General features: G+C 39.4%; 3 protein-coding genes and 1 long non-coding RNA gene across 6 annotated transcripts in view; 2 read left to right on the plus strand and 2 right to left on the minus strand.

The window, feature by feature from the left end:
• Positions 1-2,341, plus strand: part of slc5a10 (solute carrier family 5 member 10) — a 49,711-nt gene extending 47,370 nt beyond the window's left edge. For both annotated transcript variants that reach the window (XM_008403000.1, XM_008403002.1), the window contains exons 12-13: positions 1,150-1,243; positions 1,322-2,341. In XM_008403000.1, coding sequence (XP_008401222.1) covers positions 1,150-1,243; positions 1,322-1,509 — 282 coding nt within the window. In that variant the 3' untranslated portion in view covers positions 1,510-2,341. The remainder of the gene's footprint in view (positions 1-1,149; positions 1,244-1,321) is intronic.
• A 2,911-nt stretch (positions 2,342-5,252) lies between these two features.
• LOC103460724 (growth factor receptor-bound protein 2-B-like) lies at positions 5,253-6,851 on the minus strand. Its single transcript, XM_008403008.2, has 3 exons — positions 6,796-6,851; positions 6,013-6,376; positions 5,253-5,925 (listed from the first exon to the last, which is right to left on the minus strand). Exons 1-3 carry the CDS (start codon positions 6,849-6,851, stop codon positions 5,743-5,745), a joined length of 603 nt encoding a protein of 200 aa, XP_008401230.1. The 3' UTR covers positions 5,253-5,742.
• Positions 6,852-7,006: 155 nt separating this feature from the next.
• LOC103460716 (uncharacterized) overlaps positions 7,007-24,832 on the minus strand; it is a 24,243-nt gene continuing 6,417 nt past the window's right edge. Inside the window, exons 2-3 of one of the 2 annotated variants that reach the window (XR_001776310.1) lie at positions 7,333-7,466; positions 7,007-7,246 (exon numbers count right to left, since the gene is read on the minus strand). This is a non-coding gene — a long non-coding RNA (uncharacterized LOC103460716). Of the gene's footprint in view, positions 7,247-7,332; positions 9,071-24,832 lie in introns of those variants that run through there. The other variant, XR_532971.1, reaches the window with a different exon arrangement.
• LOC108165995 (GRB2-related adapter protein-like) lies at positions 18,739-20,764 on the plus strand. The gene is made up of 4 exons (XM_017303452.1): positions 18,739-19,630; positions 19,726-19,823; positions 19,981-20,100; positions 20,204-20,764. The coding sequence occupies exons 1-4, from the start codon at positions 19,553-19,555 to the stop codon at positions 20,307-20,309; spliced, it is 402 nt and encodes a 133-aa protein (XP_017158941.1). The 5' UTR covers positions 18,739-19,552; the 3' UTR covers positions 20,310-20,764.

Here is a 24,832-nt window from a genome sequence, read left to right on the forward strand (position 1 = left end):
CGACCCGACCCCGGATAAGCGGAAGAAAATGGATGGATGGATGGATGGATGGATGGATGGATGGATGGATAGTTATATAAATATGTATTGATATTACTAAATAATTTATTAAATAAATTATGAACGGCTGTGTGCTTTGTAATATGCTCATCATACATCAATATCAGAATATTCCGTTCCTATTCTACTGTTATAGCCACTAAGCATATTTAAATATGCTGAACTATGTATTAAAAACATACTTAAAAAATACAATTGTTTATAAATGTGGCTTTGATAGATGTTTGAATATAGTTTCCAGTAACAAAAAAGCGTGTTATGATCGATTAAATGCGCTGATACGTCATTGTGCCTGCGAAACACATAACGATGAGTGGAGTGGTGGACCTCTCCAAGATGGCCGCCCTAAATCTCGTCAGCGACAATAGGCGAGAGCGGCCATGAGGCATCTATCCTTATATTATGTCTATGGTCTCACAAGTATAGAAACTCTGTCTCCAGCATACTGTCTGAGAGAGAGCCAGCCCAGGTGCAGAAAATTAATTACCATAGCAACGGGGCCCAGAGAGAGGCAGTGAGTAGTCTGACAAACAGGCAGAGACAGGTCTCACAATGCATTGTGGGAAGAATACATATTTCCTGTGACTATTCATATTTGGCTTAAAGAAAATTATTTCTCTGAATTTTTGAGTGTGAACTAAAATCCTTAGTATAAAGGTTGAAAAATTTTGAGACATAAACAATTACCCACTGTCTTAATTTTTTTTATTTCAGACCGTGAGTGAGAACCACATGTGCGAAGCTTATAGTCATCAGTCTGACTTAATTTCACTGTGCATGAGGTTTAGCATGCTTCACTATTACAGTGAAGCATGTTGGCACATTTACCACATTAGTACTCCACTGATGTGCTCCTATAAAAGTCCAACTGTGTAATTTATAGCTCGAATGCCGGGTACAAAGTGACTGGCACACTTTGGCCAAGGTTAAATTTCTTCAGGAATTTTCTAGTTTGTAATTAGACTTTTGGTAACACTGATACCTATTTCTGTAAGCTGCTGAATTCTTTCATGCATAAACAAGGTAAAGGGCCTTTGGACAGGTCACATTAATTTAAACCTTTTTCTTCTCTGTATTTCACCTTCCCAGGTGTGCAACCTGACCTGGTGGACAATAATTGAGGAGCCAGAAAGAGAAATTCCTCTCCAGAAAGTTTCCTCTGTCAGCCACCGTAACTCGCAGGGTAAGAGTGTGAGAATATTTCAGCTATCATTTTCAGCGTCATATATGTAACCATGTGCATGTGATGGGTGTGATGTAGGATCTGAACAGGCTCGCCGGGCGATGTGCGGACAGGGAGCAGGATTGTGCCTCTCAGCGATGCGGCGCTTGGAGCAGACACCCAGAGTTCCCACGATTCGGGAGAGTGTGTTCTGGTCCAGATTCTGTTGTGCCAATGCTCTCCTCTTAGTCTGCATTAATATTTTCTTATATGCATACTTTGCCTGAATGGGTTGCCAGGTTTGGTAGTGTTCCTCACCATGCCTCTTGCTGAACTCTGTTCAACCTGTAAACTGCAAACTAAAGTATTCAGTTTACAAACTGGAAGAGGTTATTCACAAGACTTTTTGTTTATTTTGTTTTGTTTGCCTGTTAGATGCCAGACAGGTACAGCTCTGTGCAAAAGTTTTAAATCAATTTAATTTCTTTACACTTTGATCAAAATTAGCCTGATTGTTTCATAAACCCTAAGAGTCTTCATCACATGGATGTATGAAGGTTTTTCTTCATCAGCTCTTTTATAGTGTATCTCTAGTTTAAACTGGTCTGATCTAAATTAATATAAAGAAAAGAATTGCAACATTTAGAATTTGTAAGATCAGTATAAAAGTTCACAAACTGAGCTTCAAAGAATCTGTGTTTAGAGGTGTTTTGTGGTGCTGTGATCCAGACTGGATGAGACTAATTGTTATAAATGTAGAACCAGAGCTGATTATAGTGGGTCTAAATGCAGCCAGAGCAGCAAAATGCCCTTTTAGCACACTGGTCAATCAGAAGCCAGCTTCAGCATTGTCCATTTACGATTTGCAGAACATGCTGATGCCATTTAGTATATTTTAATATTGAGAATTGGTCAAATAATATTTTATAAAATACGCATGACTTTAGATATTGTTTGATCTAAAGTCAGATATTGTTTTCTGTTGTTTTTGTTTTTTACAATTTTTACATAATTTAACAATAAAGGAAAGATTTATTAGACAACAGGTTCTCAAATAAAATCAAAAACTTTTTTTAATGTCTGATGGTATTAACTTTTAGAGATGTTTTGTGAAATATTATTTGTAGAAAATAATTAATATTTCTTTGTTTTTCATTGGCATATGTTAAATAAACTGAAAGATGGTTGCACAAAAAACAATCATGGACACAATCAAGTCATGACTGGACATATTTAGCAAGAAGAAAAATGTAAGATGCACTGCTGTATTTGGACCCAGTATATGCTGATAACAGCAAGGTTTGTGACCAACGACAAAATAATAAAACGGATTAAAAAATAAATGTCTTTCTAAAACTCTTTAACAGGTTACATTGATTCACTGTAAAACTGCAACACTTTTATTCAATCAAGAGGTTAAATCTCATTCTTGTGATTAACTGACAAGTTAATCATAATGCCCAGAGATCAATATGAGATCTTCGAATTGCTTAATGAAGAACAGACAAATATATTGACAAATTACTAAAGTGAATGAAACAACCATGCCTGATACAGTTTCTCAGATTTAAGAACATGGATTCATGTCTGGCATGAACAAATGGAAATATGGAAGAAAAACATGAAAATGTTTTGTTGGAGTGGACGGCATCATCTCTTTGAAATACAAAAGAAATGCTAAATCTTTGATGGCGTCTACCAGAAATCTAAAAATGGGTCACCATTGGGCAAATAAGCATAGAAATGGTTCATCAGACAGGGCCTAAAATCACAAAAGATTTCTGATGTGTGCAAATAAAAGTTTGTTTGGAAAATAACTTTAAGTTCACGAGACAAAAATTAGTTATTAAAAGTTTTTTAAACAAAACAATTTGGTTTTTTAAAAAAGAAATCATTACAATTCCAAAAGTTTTGATTACAATTTTATTTTACTTAACTGAGGTTAGTTTTCCCCCCCATTGAATAATTGGGAAAACATTTTTTACTTCATCCTCTGTGAACCAGAAACTAAACTTAAAGTCTGTGTTGAGTTTTTTCCCTTCATTAATGTCACTTTTATTACATTCATTATATCTGTCATGGTAATTCAGGGTGAGTTATTTTTAATTCTAAATGAATATCCTTGTTGGACTTTTATTTAAGTGTTATTGTCCTTCAAGATACATTTACCTAACATCAGAATAAATGTGATGTACATTATGCAGCAAAGGAAATTAGAAGATCGGACATATATCCATTATGGAGATGATCGGTTTTGGACGGGCGATGTGCCTTATTACATAAGCAATACTAAAGAATGACTGATATCATTAAAGATACAGGGAAGAAGCTTTTAGTTATCTTGCTTTGCTAGCAAAGTCGTTAGCTAGCAGCTAGCTAATAGCACATCAACAACAACCTAATGTCTATATGATAAAAATAGTGAATCAATAGATAAGAACAGTTTCTCCTCACCTGGCTGTCTCCTCCCCTCAGTAGTTCTTCAGAGAAAGGCAGACGCAGAGGCCTGTCAGTGTCTGTTGTATTTCATTACCTCTCTGCTTAAACCGCTTAGACTCTGAGCTGAAGCAGAAATGATACTTCAACGTTTTCCGTCATCTGACATTTTTTTATTCACCAAAAACTGTTCTGTAATCTGGTACGTTCGCTACGTTGAGCTCCAGTTAGTCGCTTTATCTCACTGCGCTAGAGGCAACTGCGTCATGCGTCACGGGCAAAAGGTCAAAGGTAACAAGATGACCAGAGGGCTTGTTATGTTGTACAAAAAAAATAAAAATAAAATAATAATAATAATTTTAGTACATGTTATGTGTCACAAGAGGGCTTAGAAAATAATAATACAAAAAAATAAATAAATAAAATTTAAAAAAAAAAATTGACCAAAACGGCATTTGGGGGCAAGGAGCAAAAAGGGCAGGTGCTCAAGCCCCCCCAGCCCCCCCCTCTGCACATGCCTGCCAACTTTGGCTAATGTTTGGCTAATGCTATGACATGAAGGGGACATATAGTGTGTTAACACCTTCATGTCAGTGTTAACAGGAGGTTTACCTTTTGAAGTGTGGTATTGGTAATGATGGCAAAAAAGTAATTATTTCCAAACATTTTATTCCATTTTTTATACATGTATACAGTTATGCTGCTGCAATCAAGGTTAATTTATTATTTATAAGCTTTTTTATAAGCTTTAATACATTTTTACAAGAGTGGTCAAATGTTGAGGATATTGTATCGTCATACTGGTTATGCATCTGTTTGGATGTATTCATTTTTAAATAACCACACTTTTTGCATTCTTTTGCAAGGACCAAATCTACCCAGTTCCAAACATAGAGTGAAATAAATCCTGCTTTTCTTGCTCTGAACTGACTAAATGTTTGTTATTCAAAACATACCTGGAAAATACTTCTTTTAACAAGACCAATCTGCAAAACCTTCTCAAGTTTACACATTTCTTTCCAACAAAAGCTGGCTACTTCATTTGTTTAATAAAACTATTACATTATCAGGGAGGTAAAGAATACATCACAATATAAGTTTTTACTAACAATATAACGTTTTTTGCTCCTTATGTCCTTTTGACTTGACAATTTTAATCCATGTGACAAAAAGTTTTGACACCCCTGTTCTACCAACTACTCTTGAGAGCTGAACTACGTAACTTTAAGAAATATGTTTTTACATATTTGTTAAAACTGTCACCATGTGGTGCCAGCATAATATGAGATAGATGATCTGTGAAAAGATCGATCTCCTCCCTGTGCTCTACTTCTATCTCACCAAAAACAACTAATCAGAACCAGAACGAGGGTCTTGGCACTATCAATCATCCTCGTGTACGTACTGCTCAATGTGATAATGGCAGAGAAGCACCTTGTTTTTCCAGGAAAACCATTTATTCTCCATCAAGATGAGCAGCGCATACACAAGCATGACTGACTGCGCCAAAACTCTCCTCCTGGCTCTGATTGGTTGTTTATAGTTAGAACTGGGAAAAGGCAGAGGAGCTACATTTTTTCACATATTATCTGTGTCATACCATGGAAACAGTGTTTTAAATATTTAATAAATATGTGAAAAGATTTTTATTTATATATATATATATCAAAGCTTCATCCTGCACCTTCAAAGAAATGGAGTCAAGTTAATGTAGGTGTAACAGTTGACAGTGGGGTATATCCTGACCAGTGGTGCTTTTTGATCTTGGCCACAGGGCAGTGGCCCATGGCAGCAGTAGAAAGAGTAACCACAAGCACCAGATTAAAAAACAAATCTGTCCAAGCACTTTGGACAAAGTTTCTATTTGCATTTATGTGCTTGCTGCTGTGCAAAGGAAGAATATCTTACATACCTTATGTGGTACTGTAATGCATTTGATCTTGTCCCAGAAATGCATTTTCACTGGCTGGGGGATAGCAAGAAGGGGGCTGCCCAATTTATCATTCATGCAAGAACCACCACCGATCCTGACTGAGAAGCATCAGAAACATAAACATCATAGAGACCAAATATCTGATATGGAGTTAATGGAGCAGTGGTTGGACCAACTCTGGAGGAAAGATGCCCACTCTGCCGCGGCAGCATCCCCTCCAGCTGAGGGAGCTGGAACAATCCAGCAGGTCAATGATTTCATCGCGCTGGAAGTGGAGGTGGGTGGTCTGGGAGGGGGTGTAATCGCAGAGAGCACGGGCCACCCGAGGCTTCTGCTGAAAGACAAACCATGGTGTCAGACACACAGGTGTGCAATTATCAGCTGGTGATGAGAAGAAGTTACTTCTTTTTATGTGTCATACCTCTAAAACTGGTTTGAGTGAATGTGCAGAGGTCTGCCAGTCTCTGGGAGACGGGTTAGGGCAGCAATGGGCTGAGTGAATGGACTCCAGCGAGTTACTGTTATACGGGTTGGGGTACGGGTTGCGTCCAAAATGTGAGTTCAAGTGAAGGGAGGAAGGGTAATCCCTGAGGTGGACCACTTTCTCCATGGCAATGCTGTGTGCTCTGTAGAACTCCACTAGACGGTTGAGGGAGCAGAATGCCTTATCCCAGATGTAATACTGACCACCGCCCTCCAGGACCCTGAAGTGCTCCACCCTGTCACCATAGCTGCCAAATGAGAGAGGAGCATAAGAGTCAGGTGCAGAAAGGCAGGTATGTGTGCTTTATTTTGCTCCATCATCTTCTTCGCCTTCATTCCTGGTGTCTGTTTCTTTGTTTGCAGGAATTCACTCGAGAAATTCTGCGCATACCTGGTGTGGGGGGGGAAAAGAACACAAACCTTTTATGACAGATCATCACCAGGATCGTTTTGTTAAGTGAAGTGTCTTGAGAAACATTTGCTGTGAAGTGGAATTTTATAAATGAACTGAATTGAATCTATAATCCGCAGGGTGATGTGAAAAATGCAAAGACATTAATCCAGTAGCTGGTAAACAATTTCAGCTTCAGTCACTAGTGGTGACTGAATGACTGTTGTCAAATATATTTTGTTTTGTATGCATAATAACCTTAAAACTAAACAGTAACTTAAATCAGGTTTAGCCTTTCAGCTATAAATTTTCTAAATGCTGTGGTCACACCTCCACCAAGCAGGTAGGGCAACCGCAGTCACAAAGTCAAACGTCACTGTAGCCATGGCAGCAATGGAGGCACAGAGGCTGAGTGCTGAAAACTTCATACAAACAAACAGATACTTAAATCGGGAAGTAAAATTTATTTTAAGTCATATTTCATATGTTGTCATGCTTTTGGGAATCTGTTTAACCCACATGCAGAAACACCATCAGGAGATCAGAACAGTTCTTTAGCTTTATTTACAACTAGTGGAAAAAGCGGGATAATGCAGGTGTCCAAGACGGAAACAAAACCCACACTGGGAGGCTGGCTCGGAACACTGGGGACAAAAGAGAGACATGAGTCCAGCGGGGTGCTGAGGTAGGATGATGCCAGTGGCACTTATGCGTGCAGGCAGCATCATGGAGGGGATCGGAGGGAGGAAACCACGATCTGGAATCCCGAGTAGCAGCGTATCTAGGAGGGCAGAACACAAACGTAGGTGAGCTCTAGACTCAAAAAACATCAGACGAGGATCTGAGATTCTGAGGGGCTGGACTTACCACATAGGCAAACACTGGCATCGGAGGACCGGCAGCCAGCTCTTCTTATGCTCCACCTAATGACGGAAGATGAATAGGAGGTGTGTGGGAGAACCTCTGAGAGGCTCGGCTCCCATCCTGCTCCCTGAAGACATCTAGTGAGGGAAGAAAGGGACTTACGGGTGGTGACAGAGTTTCCCAAAATATATAGCATTTTGATAACTGAAGGTAACATAGTTACTTAATTGTGCTATGAAATGGTACAGTGTGTATGGAAAACACAACACTGCCCCTTTAAAAAAATAGCTCCTATTCAGTGTGATTGTATTGAACTTTGACTGGTCCTATCAAAGACAAGGCTTTGATCTAATGTAGTGGTCTCCATCTCCAGATCTTGTATTGTCCCCATCTGACAACATCCTCTGGCTGCTGTAGCATCTGCAATGAAGACAATGTCTCCAGGAGAAATGTTTCTTCATCTCATCCACTTTTGTCTTTCCTGCATTAAGGGCAGATACTCAGATCTATCTTGTGGCAGAACAGGTTTGTTCTTCATTACGATGTGATGACCAGAGACGAAAGTGATGGGTCTTTCATTCAGAATGGCTTCAGCTTCACAGAAAACAGTTTGCAGTGTTTCATCCTTTGACCTGATGGAAGAAACTGAACCACTCCTGCAGATGAATCTTCTGATTACATTACTACAAGAAGTGGCATCCAGAGCATGAACCACTTTCAAATAAACAGCACCATGAACTCCAACATCTGTGAAAGGAGGCTTGTCTGGTGGTACCTTTTCCTCAGCCATTTTTGTTCCAGAAGTTTTCCTCAATTTCTTCTGCGGGTAACACAGTCAGACAGGATCCTTTTGACAGCAGAGTTTGCACTGATTATCCAGCATCTCTGACACAATCTGAACAACATGTGGTTTCTTCCTGTTGGACCAAGCAGATGGTAAATGTAACACAGAATTAATATTGCTACATGTATGGCTTTATACAGGAGAACTGGATGTCCAGCCCCAGGTGGCACTGCAGCTCCTCAAAGATGTCCACCCACTCTGAGGACACCATTACCAGCCACTGGACCAAGTTCATGCAGCTGGTTGTCTGCTAACGCCATCTTTCCTTCAACGGTCACCTTCTCCATCTGAAGCCCTAGACAGGCATCCTCTTCTTCCTCCAAATGCTCCGACAGTCTGTTCTGGTCATTTTCTGCTTGACCCAACTTTGTAGCGATCTGCAGGTTCTGGCGACTCTCCTCAGCCAGCAACACCTGTCCATCTTGGAACTGGGAAGACAAGCTGGTAGCATCTTTTCCCAGGTTTATGTTCTTGCCCTCTGCTTCATCACTGATGTTCTTTAGGACGGTGATCCAGTTCTTTGAAAACTTTCCTTTCAGGCTTGGAAGACGCTCTGCAACACAACACTTTACAGGCAAGATTGTATTTTCAGCCTTAAAAGGCAAATCAATGCAATAATGTCCATTTTTTAATTGTGCTGAATTATTCATGGCATTCATGAACTTGATATCTCTGGACATTTCAATCTGCTGTTGGGATGTTTTTTCATTGAAGTCCTGATTGCATCCAGTCAACATTGTTTCCAGATGTTTAATAGAAATCCTGTTTGCAGTGAAAGAATGGCAGCCTGTTTTGTTCCTTTCACTCCGGAGTGGACCATTGATGACCCATCCAACTYGGGTCCAAACTGCATATGGGCCTTCATCCTGACTGTTGATCAGCTCCYATGGCTSCATTACTTTARRTGYRTYTGTRCCAATGAGCAGATCTACATCAGCATCTATGTTGTGGAGCTTGATGCTTTGCAGGTATGGCCACTTATCAATRTCCTCCTGTTGTGGAACATTCTGCTTTGAAACAGGCATTAGTTTCTGTGTCATGACATCTGGAAGGTCAATGAAATCATCTTTATCAAGTGCTGCTACTTGGAGTCCAGAGATGATGTTTGTACCCACAATGTCTTCATGTCCCATTGTTTGCAGCTGGATACTTGTTCTTTTACCTTTCAGTTGCAGCTTCCAGGCCAAATTTTCAGTGCAGAATGTTCCTGTGCTTCCCGGGTCCAAAAATGCATACGTCTGCACAGTAGTGTTGGTTTTTGGACTCCTGACTTGAACTGCAACGATAGAAAGGTTTGAGTTATCTTCATCACAGACCCTGACCTGACCACAGGTCTGAGTCATTGTGGAGGTGGTACTCAGAGGATTCTGTGGACGTCTGGAGAAGACTCCTGTGCTCTCCTTGTTGATGTGCAGGACACTGGGATGCTGCTGGTGACAAACAGAACAGACCAAACGACTTCTGCATTCTGTGATTATGTGTCCCACCTTTAAGCAGCCAAAACACATGCCCTTTTCTTCAATAAAGTTTACTTTATCTTTATGTGGCTTGCCTTTAAACTTGAAGCACTTGTCAACAGTATGATTACTTAGGAGACAATACAGACAGCTGTGGCCTTTTGAGGACTTGCTCTCATCTCCAGATGGACATTCATTCTTCACTGCAGCAACATGTGTAGCAAAGCTACTTCCACTTTTCTGTTTGGTAAAGCTGCTGGTTTTGGAGTTGAGCCGTTGATGGTCCATGATGTTACCAAACAGTGGATCAGATACAAGTTTAACTTGCTTTTCAATAAAAACAAGATCATTGACCCCTGCTTTCCTGCAAGTCACAGGCTACATTTCTCCAGCTTTCCCTCATTTTATAGGGAAGCTTTAGGATTATGCTCCTCATATTAGATGGCAAGTCCAGTTCCTTCATATGAATGATGTGTTCTGTTAAGTTTGAGCATCCCTTAAGAAACAGAGAGAATGCTTGCAGTGATTCAATGTCCTCATTTTTAATAGCTGGCCAATTGTTAATTTTATCCATAAAGGCCTGTGCAATTTTATATTCATTTCCAAAATGCTCAGAAAGAAGACTTTTAGCTTTAAGATAGCCCAGGTCTGACGGTAAATGCTGGCAGCTATGCACAAGATCTCTAGGCTGCCCCCTGGTGTATTGTTCTAGAAAGTGCAAACAGTCACTCGTGTTGGACGTTTTGGCCTCCACGCCGTTTTCAAACGCTCTTATAAATGATTTGTATTGAAGAGGATCGCCATCGAAAACGGGGATGTTTGTTGGTGGTAAGACAGAGTTTTGGTTTTGCTGAACTAACATGGCAGTGATGTCATTCTGCCGCTGCATGATGTCAATAATACTGGCTTGTTGATCCATTTGTTGACCTGGTCGCTGCTGCCTGCTTGTGTTCGGATTTTGATTAACAGTTAATTGATCACAGAGACTTTGTGGCTTATGAACRATTTGAATTGCTGGCTTTTGTTTCAGCCGGACAACTGGTTGCTCAGAAATGACGGAGGAGATTCTAACATCGTCCATATTTTTCTCTGGAACAAATGCATCGGCCCATGGATTAAGTTTTAGCGCCGAATTGGAGTTGCGCTTTTCAACATACGAATTCATGCCATCAGAACATTTTGAGGCACACTGTGAATTTATTTCGAACACACAAAGTTTTGGATTAGCAGCCGCCAACTCCGTCTCAAGCTCAAGTTGCTCTTTTTCTTGTTTTAGCTTTTCCTCCATCGCTTCTATCTGATGTTTCTTCTTGAGCGCACCAGCCGCTCCAGCAGCGCTGCTTTAATACGAGCCGATGTAGTGGAGGAAACACGGGACACCTGAGAGCCTGTTCTAGACTTTACAGAGCGAACATTGGAAGCGCTGTCTTCAGGATTTATTACGTCAACATCTTTTTTTCCCCCCCCAGGTGTTACTTAGCAGTAATAAGCCCCGCCCACTCCTCACAACTCCTCGGACTCACTACTGCCCAGTTCTCTGTCTAACAGGTCCGGAAAATCCCCAGAACTCGGGTCTTACCCTAGATGTAGTTTATGGAGGATTATCTAGTTAAACTGGGGTCGGAAAGGACTAGTCTAGCTCTGACTACCTTCGATCCAGAAGTTATGACCCTTTACAGTTCAGGAACAATCAGCTGAGTAGCCCTCGCAGCTGCATAACCCCTACAACCACTCCTGTTAACGGTAGCTCCTCTCCTAGAATAACGGCACTTGTTAACGGCTAGATTAAGTTCAGTGACTTAGATTTAAGTCTCAGGGTCATTATTTTAACACTCACCAGAGGAAAACACAAAGCCTCCCTATCTCTAGAATAATGTATGTTAACTTTACTACAATCAGGAGAACCAATAATAATTAAGACTGACACAATTAAACTCACTGTCCACAATTCTCATTGATATTTTAGAATATAATTTATTAAGCAAGCTTTAGCAGGGGCATATGACAAGCAGGTTAATTTCCCAAAGATTATGAAATTGGTAGAATATAATAAAATCAATTTAAAATAAATCACATCCTGTCTTCATTCCTATCCCTTACCTGTGTCACTAAGTTCACTGAGCGAGACTTTGGGGGGAAGCAGGTCAACTCAAACCCGATGGTTCTTGGTCTCGGCAGCTGTAATCTTCAGATATCCTTGGTCAAAGTCTTTGTCCAGCCGGAGCAAAGTCCTCTTTCGGAAGAGAAGCGGAGCAGAACTGTTCGTTGTCCTTCTAACGTGCAGAATCTTTGTCATTAAATGACCTCTGTCTCTTCTCCAAGTCGGCTGCAGTAGAGTGGAGAGGTAGAGGCAGAGGAGTTGGTCGGATCAGGAACCAGGGTTGGGGCTGGTGGAACTCGTCCCTTCTTGGCGGCGTGAAGTCTTGGAGCTTCCCTTGGTCCCGGGGTATGGTCCTCTGCTGGTCTTTAGCCTGCGTCCTCTTGTTGGCTCCTCTTCTGCGCCGCGGACAAAGAACTTCTTTCCTCCCCTATCCTCTGGTTTTTATACCCTCTCAACCCAGGGCTGTCTACGGGGCAGGGCTGCGTGACTTTAGAACCGTCCCACTGTCTGTGGAAAGTCCCAACCTTCCCCAACCATCACCTCCCTTATGACTCACTCATACCTCATTACAGCAAATCTCCAGTACTTTCCTTTTTTCCACTGGCCATCTGTTTATGCAGCACCTCGTCCTGCTCAGTGTACTCATCGCAACACAGTTTATTCTGTTTCTCCATTCTTAAGTCTTTCTTCATTTCGTCTTTGTAATTCATCACAAAACATAATCAATGTGTTACTTTATCCACTTATTACTTCAGTACAATTCTTTCTCACTCATTATCTCTATTCTTTAACAATCAATGATTATACAACAATCAAGATGTTACTGTTAACTCAAAAGTACAAACCTAAATTTCCATAATGCATTATAACATTTAACTGATCGAAAATACAGAACCTATATTTTGATTATACATTACAGACATTCCTTCTTTGACATGTGTATTATTATTTTATACTTGTTACTCTTAATCATCATTAAATCAATATACAAGATTTACTGTTATTTCTCAGGCCTTTATTCCGTTTTCTGCGTGCACCTGGACAGATCTCATATTCTCATACCAGTTTTCACGACAATATACTTTTAAAATAAATATAATTTCAGATTTTTAACTAAACAATGAGCACCATACATAGACATTCAAGTCATACTTGAGACAGTACTTTGGAGAATAAGCATAGACTAATAAATGACAAGACAAGAACCAAAAATAAAACAAGACACATACAAACAAAAATCCAGCAATTATTTCTATAAGTACATGGATAAAAAGTAGATAACTAAAAAATAAACAATGGTAACAGAAAGAAAATAAAATATAAATTAAACAGAAAACAACTAAAACGGGGCACTTAAAGGGCTTAATGTATTCTGTGCTACTAAAATTGTTATAAGACTTAGATGAAGGGTGTATGCCATTACAACTGGGAAGTAAGGGGAGCACAACTCATGGGGTCACATCGAGTGTCAAAGACCTAACATGGTCCAGAAACGGTGACCAGATTCTTGAAAATGTGATTTCAGAGCCTTTGACAGTATGCCTAATTTTTCCAGTTTCATGAACAAAAGGGCATCTTTTATCCAATGAGAATGTGACGGTGGGAGAGGATTCTTCCAATGCATCAGTATGATACGTCTAGCCAGTGAGGAAGGCCACAAGGTCAGCATGATGGGGTGGCAATTACTGGTTTTTGGGGAGAACCCCAAATAAAGCAGTGAGTGGAGATGGATGTACTGTGGTCGAAGTGATTACAGAAAGTGAGTCAAAAACAGATTTCCAAAATTGAAATGGAGAGGAACAGGTCCAAAACATATATATGACCGAGAGTGGCTGGGCCCAAACCACACTTCACACAGCTTGAATCCACGTCTGGAAAGATTCGAGCCAGTTTGCTTTTGGACCAGTGTACTCTGTGGACGACTTTACGCTGAATAATTCTATGTCGGGCACAAATTGATGAGGTGTGAATGCGTTCTAGAATAGTTTGCCACATTTCATTATCAATCTCTGTGTTAAGATCATCAGACCAAGTAGCTTGAAGATGGCCAAGCCCAGGAGTCACATTGGATGTTGAGAGGGTGCATATATTTTTTTGATATTGTACTTTTGGAGTGGGACTAATTTCTAGCAGTTGATCAACCATATTGGGGGCAGGAATTATTGGAAAACCTGGGAAATTATTATGAATAAAGTCTCTAACTGGTAGAAATCTAAAAAAGTGGACAGCTGGTAAGTTCAAATTTGAAGATAATTGAGCAAATGAGGCAAAAGCACCATCTAAGTATAGATCTTTCAGAGAAAAGATTGGCATTTCCAGTGTGGTTTTCCACACTGAAAACGTTTTATCAATGAGTGAAGGGGGAAATAGAGGATTAGAATTGAGTGGTGATAAAAGAGGTATTCTTTGGATCCCAAAATGTTGCATAATCTGAGCCCATATTCTAAGGCAGTTCTTAATAATTATATTGTTAGTGTAAGTTATAGGAGATGTTGCAGGGGGAAGGCATAAAAGAGAGTACAATGAAGCAGAGCTACATGAGGCCTCTTCTATTGGTAACCATTTGGGAGTCTCACAGTTCGCATTGCACCAAAATAACATTGTACAAATATTAACAGACCAATAATAGCATAAGAAATTTGGTGTGGCAACCCCTCCCATTTCCTTACTTTTCTGTAGGATACTCTTTCGTATTCTAGGAGGTTTTCTGTTCCATATGAACTGAAAAACTGAAGCATCGAGTGTCCTCAAAAAAAATGTGGGGATAAATACTGGTAAACACTGGAAGAGGTACAAGAATTTCGGCAAAACATTCATCTTGATGCAGCTGATCCTGCCTGCTAAAGAAAGTGGCAGCATGGACCAGCTCTAGCTCTGTAAGTGCTGAGTCAGCTGGTCAAGTAAGGGAGTAGAATTTGCTTTAAAAAGTTGTGAATAATTCTTAGTTACATGGATTCCCAGGTACTTAAATGCTTGCAGAGAGATCTTGAATGGTAAGCTAGTGAGTGGGTAGGCCATAGCTGCATCATTAATTAGAAATAATTCACTTTTATTAAAGTTCAGTTTATATCCAGATATTTGTCCAAACTTTTCAAACAGGTCTAATACTGGAGGCATTGAGGTCTCTGGGTCTGAGAGAGTAACAGGTCATCAGCATATAAAGAGACTTTATGGTCCAGACCACCTCTTGTAATGCCGTGCATGGGACTGGATCTAAGGGCTGCAGCCAGAGGCTCTATAGCAATTGCAAACAAAAGAGGKGAGAGTGGACAGCCCTGGCGAGTTCCACGGCCTAGATGAAAATATTCTGAATGGTCATTATTTGTCCAAACACTGGCTAATGGAGAAGTATATAACAGTTTGATCCAGGAAATAAAGGAACAGCCAAAACCAAAATGTCATAAGGTGTAAAACAAATATGATCACTCTACTCGATCAAAAGCTTTTTTGGCATCCATTGAGATAATCACTTCTGGGGTATCAGCTGATGTAGGTGAATATATTATATTTAGCAACTGCCTAATATTATGAAAGGAGTGTCTGTTTTTAATAAARCCTGTCTGGTCAGGGTTGATGATCTTGGTCATGATTACCTCCAGACGTTTTGCCAACATCTTTGCCAAAATCTTGACATCTGTACAGAGCAATGAAATTGGCCGGTAGTTGTTGCAGACTCGTGGATCTTTATCTTTCTTTAGGATAAGGGAGATAGTAGCTTGTCGCATTGTGAGAGGGAGAACACCAAATTCATATGCTTCTTTAAGCATGTTAAGCAGAAGGGGAGATAGTTTGTCTGAAAAGACCTTATAGAATTCTGATGGAAAGCCATCAGGTCCAGGGCATTTTCCACTCTGCAATGATAATATAGCACTCTTGACCTCAGCGAACGTAAAGGGTTTATCTAAGTCAGAGGCAGTTTCTGGATCAATTGTAGGGATAGAAAAATTATCAAAGAAACTTTCATAGTGAGCTTGATCGGGTGAACACTCTGAAGTGTATAAAGTGGAATAGAAGTCTCTAAACTGATTGTTAATAGTTTGTGGATTAATAGAAGTCCCATTGGAGATGTTAATTTCAGCGATGTGCTGGTTTGAAGCTCTCTGCCGAATCTGATGAGCAAGAATTTTGCTGGGCTTGTCACCAAACTCATAATAACTATAACGGCTTTTTAATAATAGTGCCGCAGCTGCGTCAGAGGCTAGAGTGTCAAATTCAGCCTTTTTTATCAACAAACTTTTTATAAGGTCTGGAGCAGGGGACTCTGCACATTTTGTTTGCAGGTCAGATATAGCACTAGATAGGATAAGCCGKTTTTGTGTGGTTGTTTTTCTAAGATATGCCGAGTAAGCTATTATCTCCCCCCGTAAATATGCCTTACATGCCTCCCAAACTGTTGCTGCAGATACATCTGGAGTAACATTAGAGGAGACAAACAAGTCTAAACGGTCATTCATAGTGTTGACAAAAACAGAATCACTGAGTAAGACTGAATTAAAACGCCACGGAGGCCGTGAAGCAGGTCTACCCGGGAGAGAGAKATCCAAGATGACAGGAGAATGGTCTGAGATTACGATGGGATTATAGCAACATGACCTAACTGAGGAGAGCAGTCTGTTATCCAGGAGAAAGAAGTCAATTCTAGATAAAGTAGAATGCACTGGGGAGAAAAAGGAACATTTTCTGGTGTTAGGGTTGAAATAACGGCAAACGTCTGAGACTGCATATTGCCGCATAAATATATGTAAAACATTGGAAGATTTAGACACTGAATAAGACTTGCTTGAGGAATGGTCAAGCAAAGGGTCAAGGCAGCAGTTAAAGTCACCCCCGAGAATGAGCTGGCTATTATTTAGATCAGGAAGTGAGAAGAAAATGTTTTTGAAAAAGTCCTCATCATCCCAGTTTGGACCATATATGTTTACTAATGCCAAATTGCTACTGCTAATTCTTCCCAAGACAATAATATAACGGCCGTTAGGGTCGGATATGACTTTGGTCACAGAGAGGGGAACAGATTTGTGTATTAAAATAGCAACCCCACGTGCCTTGCTATTAAATGATGAATGATGCACCTGGCCAACCCACCCACCACGAAGCCTGAACTGGTCTGAAAGTTTTAAATGCATTTCCTGTAAGAAAGCAATTCCTGTGTTTAAGTGTTTTAGAGGATTAAATACTTTTTTACGTTTTATAGGAGAGTTCAACCCTTTAACATTCCAACTGACAAATCTTAAAGAATCTCCTGGTGCCAATGGGGCGTCAGCACTTGGCATAATACCCTAGGTGTGATAAGATATGAAAATGACAGTGAGCTTTGAACTGTAGCACATATGTAAAGAGTAGCACCAATACATGCAGATAAGGAAGACCAGCAAAACACACATACAAAAAGAGGGAAGAAAAAACAAAAATAAAAATGGGAAAAAAATGTTGTCGCAAAAGGCAGGCACCAGAACTCTGATAAACCTAGGAGCATATTTTAATACTTCCTTTTTCCTAAATACCAACTCCTTGAAACCGCATTATGGAAAAACAGATAGATTAGAACTCCACTCCTTATAGCTTAGGCAGGGGTGCCCAAACTTTTTGAGAGCAAGATCTACTTTTTCTCTCACCAGCCGCCTGAGATCTACCTCATGACACAAAGACANTATCTATCTATCTATCTATCTATCTATCTATCTATCTATCTATCTATCTATCTATCTATCTATCTATCTATCTATCTATCTATCTATCTATCAAATTGCAAATTTATATTTTTGTGTGTTCTTCAAAATTGTGTATGTCATTTGTGATGTAGGTTTATTAAAATGTGTTGTTCTAATACAGTCAGTTGATCTGGACATTACAATGTATTTTTACATGCTCTTCATCAATAACTTCACTTAAAGTTGCTGTGTTTAAAAATAAATGTACTGCATTTGAAAGCAATTTTATTATAGCATTTTGCAAATACAGTCTTGAYTGACAAAATCCATGACACAAGAAAGATCATATTAAAATTATAGCTTTTTGAGATAAAAAAAAACACACTTCCAATTAGCTATATTGAAATCAAGTTGTACTTATTTTGCTATATATTATGATAGACTTTAAAAGTAAAGTCTATAAGTGTTTATATACACTTATAGACACTTATAGACTTATAAACATGGTATTGTACATGTGTACAATACCATGTTTAAAGTTTTTAAGACTGGGTCATATTTACTGAACAAAATCTATATGATCCTGACATCTACCGCGCTATGCCGAGCTCCACAGCGTAATAACGCGATCTGCAGGAGCGCTGGGCAAAGACTGCGGGAGGAGTTAAATCTAGTTGAAACTTTTATAAAAGAGGAGAAACTAAGCAAACATGGTCCCTTCACCATGGGTTATTCATCCTCCTCCTCCTTCCACTCCTCTGTTTCTGATTGACCATCTGTTTCTGATTCTGCCTCGCCCCCGCTCAGGAATGTATTACTTTGTCGATACTTCAGTACGTTTCTTCCTCGCTCATTATCCTTAATCTTTAATAATCAATGATTATTATACAACAATCAAGTTGTTCAAACCTCAATTTCCATAATGTAATAAAATCAACTGATTAAGAGTACAGAACATATATTATTATAACATTCAACTGATTAAAAGTACAGAACATATATTTTTGATCATACATTACAGACATTTCTTCATTGGCATGTGTATTATTACTTTAAACCTGTTACAACCCATAATCATCATTAAATCATTATACAAGGTTTACTGTTATTCCTCTGGCCTTTATTCCGTTTTCTGCGTGTACCTGGACAGATCTCACATGCTTACACCAGATTTCATGACAATATTCATGTTTTTAAATATGATTTATTTATATTTAAACAATGTCATTACAAATAAGTGTTAAATTTATTTATTTTTTAAGTAATCGGCTTTCAAAAATCCCATCTTTTTCTACTAGGTGGGTTTGTGGCAAGGTACACCTACCACCCAAAATCTCAGAAACCGTTAGAGATAATGGGCTGAAATTTTTTCTGCTCTCTTCTGGTAATACACTTAATAGAAAAATGCATTCAGAGTACAAAAAATATAAAGAAAGAAAATTGGTTGCCGGTACCTAATTAAATTCAGAGTGAATCCCGTCGGGTGTGTCCCCGCAGGACAAGAGGCTCTCCTGTGCCCAGACTTCTCGTCAAGAAAATTTTATAAATTGTATTGAGATCGGTTGACATGATCCATAATTTGTAGATTTGGAGGATGTCCAAAGAAAGACTCCATAAATAGAGAAAATGACAGCACTAAAACAGAGCAAGGAGGGCAGGCATGGGCAGGGAGGGATCAGATGAAAAAAGTGTCATCCTTCACCTAGAGCAAGAGAGGAAACTAATTAAAGTAACTGAATGCACTGGAGCTCTAACGCCTGTTAGAGCTCCAGTGTTATTAAAAGAAAAGGTCATTACTCTGTCTATTTTTGGTTATTTTAATTTCTTCCTCCGTGCCAAGTTTTCCGTGTCACCACTGTCCCTTGGTTAGAGGCTCTTTGTTAAATCCCCAGCGTTTGGAGTATACACACTGCACAGATGGAGACAGAGAGCAGTCAGTACCTCTGTATGCTCACAGCCTCTCCACAACTCCATCACATGGAAGAACACAGTGACCCATGTTTCAGAATCGCTCCCCATTAACTTCAGAGCTGCAGCAGGTCAGCACAAACATGCTGATTATCTCACCCTGCCATCTCTCCGCTGCGCTACGCTACATTGCACTCCACTCCACTCTACTCCACTCTACTCCCTTGTGAAGTAAAACTGTGGTGGGTGCTCACTGTGTAGGATGGAGGCTGTGGCTCTCTTCTCTTTCGCAGCATCAGAGGCAGATGAGATCAGCTTCCAGAAAGGAGACATCATCAAGGTAAGAATGGAGACATGCTGCATATCTCTGCATATTTGAATGGTTTTTCTGCATCTTCACATGGAGTAACGGAGGCTTGTGGATTTGCACTGTAGGTGGTAGAAATGGAGGAAGACTCTTTCTGGTTCACAGCTGAGATTGAGGGGAAACGTGGATTCATACCTGAGAATTGCATCTCTCTGCACCCTCATCTGTAAATAATCTATTATCCAAATTGTGTTAATAAGAAACACACATTTTTTCTGATGATTTTCTAGATTTGATGTGTCACAGCCATCATTTTTCACTAAAACTAAACATGATTTAGTTAAGAATAATCTCTAGTTAATAGTTTCTGTTTGTTTCTATAGCTGGTTTGCAGGAGCAATATCAAGACTGGAGGCTGAACAACGACTGTGCTGGCAGGATACTGGAGTGTTTCTAGTGAGGGAAAGTGAATCAGCTCCAGGAGAGTTCTCTCTCTCTGTTAGGTCAGTGAATGCACCACACCTTTTCTCTTCAGTTAAGGCTAACTCAAAGCAGTGGTGCTAAAATAGTTCTATGTCATTGTTTTTATGTTTTTCTTCCAAAAAGACAGAATTTATCAACTAGGCCCAAGCAGCGAAGCACTGTGAAGGCCTATTGTAATTGCAGGATTTCTTATTTTTCCAACAAAGCATGCAGCTTTTTGGAGCCTTAAACATATTCAAAAACTCACCAAACGTCACCCAAAATTGTCCCCCAACTAAAAATTTTGGATAGGCGTGGCCAAACTGGTCTACAGTGCCCCTAACGTGAGATAACACAAACCTTATGTCGTAGATATCTAAAATTCATGGCCATCGGGGGAACTGCCCCCGATGGCCATGCAATATTACAGAGTTGCGTCAGCCAACACAACCCTATAACATCCAGAGCCTTACCCACCGACCGAATCTCATCCACCACCGGGTCCCTGCCACCAAGGAGCTCTTTAACCACCTCGGCAACCTCGTCCCCAGAGATTGGAGAGCCAGACCCAAAGACCCCAGGCTCAGCTTCCTCAATGGAAGGCATGTTGGTGGGATTGAGGAGGTCTTCTGCCCACTGGCCCACAACGTCCAACAGTGTTGGTGCTGCACTGCTTCCTCCTGCTGAGACGCTGGATGGTGGACCAGAATCGCCTCAAAGCCGTACGGAAGTCTTTCTCCATGGCCTCTCCAAACTCCTCCCACGCCCGAGTTTTTGCCTCAGCAACCAGCATGCCGCTTTGACCGCCGGTACCCATCAGCTGCTTCTGGAGTACCACAGGCCAAAAATGCCCGATAGGACTCCTTCTTCAGCCTGACAGCATCCCTCACCGAAGGTGTCCACCAACGGGTTCAAGAGTTGCCGCCATGACAGGCACCGACAACCTTGCGGCCATAGGCGTAGGAAGCGGGGGGGACATGTCCCCCCCCAATATTGAAGACAGCCACATTCGTCCCCCCAATAGTTTCACCGCAGTTGTGAAGAATTTTAAAATCTTCCACTCGCATGCTTTTATTTTGAAGGCGCACAACAGCGCATTCAGCAGAGCGCTTCCTCCCCCCACCCCCCTCTGAACGACTCAAGAGTAAAGGCAGCAGTAGAAGGAGTCAGAGAAACTCCGTTTAAATGAGGTAAACAATCTGTCAGGAATGTTGCCATGAATATCGCTCGTTTATAACATCTTATTGTCAGTTGTCTTTTATATATAGAACTAAATCTTTTTGGTTAAGCGGTTTTAATTCTGGGATACTCGCATGTCCAAAATTTTACTGCTAACTTTGTTTAAAAGTTAGCTATGATTTATAATGAGACTGAAACAGCAGCAAAATTAGCCTTTTTATTATTTAAAGTGAGCAACACCTGATCATACTGACCACTTAACATGTATTTATATTATATTATATTATATTATATTATATTATATTATATTATATTATATTATATTATTTAGAAATTTAGGAGAACAGCAGTGCTAGAATGATGAAGAAAGGTGAAGAAGCTCTGGTGAGGTCTTCATTTAGTTTATTGAAATATGTATTAACTGTTTTTAATTTTTAAATAAACTAAACTATTTTATTATGAGAGGAGCAGGTCAGGGAAGACATAGGAGAGTCAGGTGGAGTTTCAGAGTGTGAAGATATAAAATTATATTAATGTCAATAAAACCAGAAAGGAAAACGGGTGAAGACTGATGTCAGGTTGATTTCTTTCAACGTTTCAATATTTTTTTCATTATCTCCACACTATAATTAGGAGACGATAAGAAAAGTGCTTGAGGAGAGGTTTAAAAATAAATTAGTGAAAATTTTTGCTACACAGTAAATAGAGTTGAGATGTATAATAATGTATACATCTGAAAATTAAGTTGTTTAAATTCTCATTCTGTATGATAAAAACATGCTTTTTATCTTTAGTTCACATTCTGACATTACTGTACATTACTGTAGTGTCTGTTGTAAATACATGAATCCATGCAGGAGCATCAGGCTGCAGAGAGTCAGAGGGAGGCAGAGACAGAAACACATAACTAGATATTTTAGTTAAATGTTTATGGCTGAAACTGACAGGAGAATAAAAACATTTAGGCTTTTTGCTTCAGTGTTTTCATGGATCATGTTTGGTAAGTTACTGAATGCAGAGCTGGAAGTGAGACTGAGTTAACAGTGAGGAGCTAAGGTGTCTTGTTAGATGTGAAAAGTATAATTTTTATTTATTTTGTAGATCAAACTGTTGCACTGATGTATAGAGATGTTCAAGAAGAACAAAACTTGTTTTTTAGATTTAATTTTTGTTGGTCAAACTGCTGTATTGAGTTTAAAGCTGCTGAGTCCTATTTTATGAGCTGTTTTCTACTTTGGTTTTAGAAAGAGGTAGAACCAGTTCAGTTACCAGTCAATTTATATCAGTGCATTTTGACCAATAATCAAATGTCTTTTCCCAATAAGATATTTCAGAATCTGGTAGCCTGTCTGGGCTACCAGAGTATTTATCTTGCTAGTTGTGAGGTAAATGCTAAAGTTGAGCGTTCATCCTGGAATGATGGTCATTATACTATGATTAACTTTAATCTGATTATTGGATTGTAAATAGCAACATGTTAGAATACTTGTTACCAGTGGTGGGAAGTAACGAAGTACAAGTACTTCATTACTGTACTTAAGTACAATTTTGGTGTATCTGTACTTTACTTAAGTAGATTTAATAATGGGGACTTTCTACTTTTACTCCACTACATTTTACAGTAAGTATCTGTACTTTCTACTTCACTACATTTCTACAAAAGTGTTGCGTTACTCGCTACATCCAAGTCGCGTTGCTCTTTTTGCCCGTTAAAATGTGAAGTTCAGGGATTTAAGGTGGTGCCGTAAAATCTGAGCAATAACGTGACTTACGCGTCTGTTGTCACCCATCGGCTCCACCTTTACTGAGAAGGTCCTCTCTGCAGCAAACAGAAAGGGGCGGGGACGGACCACTGTCAGCCTCATACCTTATTTGGAAATGGGACCATTGCACTCCGGAAGTGAAGGGGGCGCTATTTCCTGTATTATCCGCGGCCTCCCGTTTTTATTTTCTTTTTAAATCTGTGATATATCGTCACCTTTAGGAAGGATTTTCACTCTCAGAATGTATTTGAACTTCAATCTTTTATTTACTTAAGTGCAGCTCACAGTTTTTTTTTTTAAACAAATTCTGTAACTTTCGGTGTACTTCTAAATCTGATCCTTAGTCGCATCTTTTCGGGCCTGCTACTGCCTCTAGTGGCCTGGCGGTGGTAACACAACTAACATAATCACGTTACTAAATCAGAATACCACAACGTCTTCATTTACTATTAATTTCGGCATTACTGGCACCGTAAAAGATAAATTATCTCATAAAACACCATATTTTTTCACTTTCTTAAGGATGTAGAGCTAATTAAATGACAATACTTTTATACATTATGAATAATATCTATATATCTCCATCAATTATAGGAGGAAGAAAAGAAATAAAGAGACATGAAAAACAACGTGATCAACTATAATGAAAAATACCATTTGCAATGTATACGCAAGAAATTAATTCAGCAAAAGTCAATAAACAAATTAGGAATAACAACCTAGGTTGTTAAACAGATACAAGCAAAAAAATCAAATTTTTGTTTTCACGGTGCCATTTATGTTATTCTGAGATGCCATTTATGGTAGAGTCTTATATATAGGAAAAAAATAAGATACAACTATTTAAAAACGATAAATCATATTCATAGAATCACATTATCAACAATTTGTGAATAGAGCAAAACACTTATACATTTACCACAGCACGCTATAGGTAAATGTTATTTAGTTTGGTTAAGAATAATTATTGCACTGTCAATAAATAACTTCTAATAGATGTTCTTAGTTCCTAAAGGAACACTTTAACACCTTCATGAGCTCAGAGGGTCAAACTGATGAATAATGAGGATGGATGCTCTCTGCTAGAATATTTCTTGCTGTCTTTCATGTTCTTTCAGCAAACAGTTGAGACAGAGTTGTTTTTGGTTTCACCACTGTTTACCTGCTGTTATACCTGCCATTCAAAGTATTCTTAAAAGATTGTCTGTTAATCTGCAGCTCATGTGACCAAACCAGCTGAAGATATGCAAAGTTAAAACTTGAGTTAAAATGTTGTTTTAACTTGAGTTAAGTTAAAACTCTAGTTAGAATGTTAAGTTTTAACATTTTAACACAACCTCAAGTTGGGTAACCCCAATGTCTTCTTAAAATATAGAGTCTCTGAGAACAGTTCTTAAATATATAGTCAGTGTTTTCAGCAAAGTTGAGCTGACTGTCCAGGAATAAGACAAGGAATTAAAAATTTGCCACAGTATCAACAGGTTGGCCATCAAGGGAAACTGGAATCACTTTCAGGTCTTGTTTATGTCATTTAATTAGCTCTACTTCCTTAAGAACATGGAAAGGGTTGGTTTCCTCTGAGCGTCAGTAATATAATAGCGCTGCATAAATCATAGATATGGCGACATGTAAAATCAGCAGCGCTTCGCTTTCACAGACGGTGGGACTTCGTCCAACTTTTAGCGTCACTTGGAAGGAAAGCTTAAATAAAGGTAAGATCTGTGGACGTGTTGCTAGCAAAGCTAGCTGTACTGACTGAGACACATATTTTGCATCTGCGATGAAAAAAAGTTGTCACTCATGCGCTGAATTATTGTGTGGAGGTGATGAC

This window comes from Poecilia reticulata, unplaced genomic scaffold, assembly GCF_000633615.1.
Source record: "Poecilia reticulata strain Guanapo unplaced genomic scaffold, Guppy_female_1.0+MT scaffold_278, whole genome shotgun sequence".
NCBI lineage: Eukaryota > Metazoa > Chordata > Actinopteri > Cyprinodontiformes > Poeciliidae > Poecilia > Poecilia reticulata.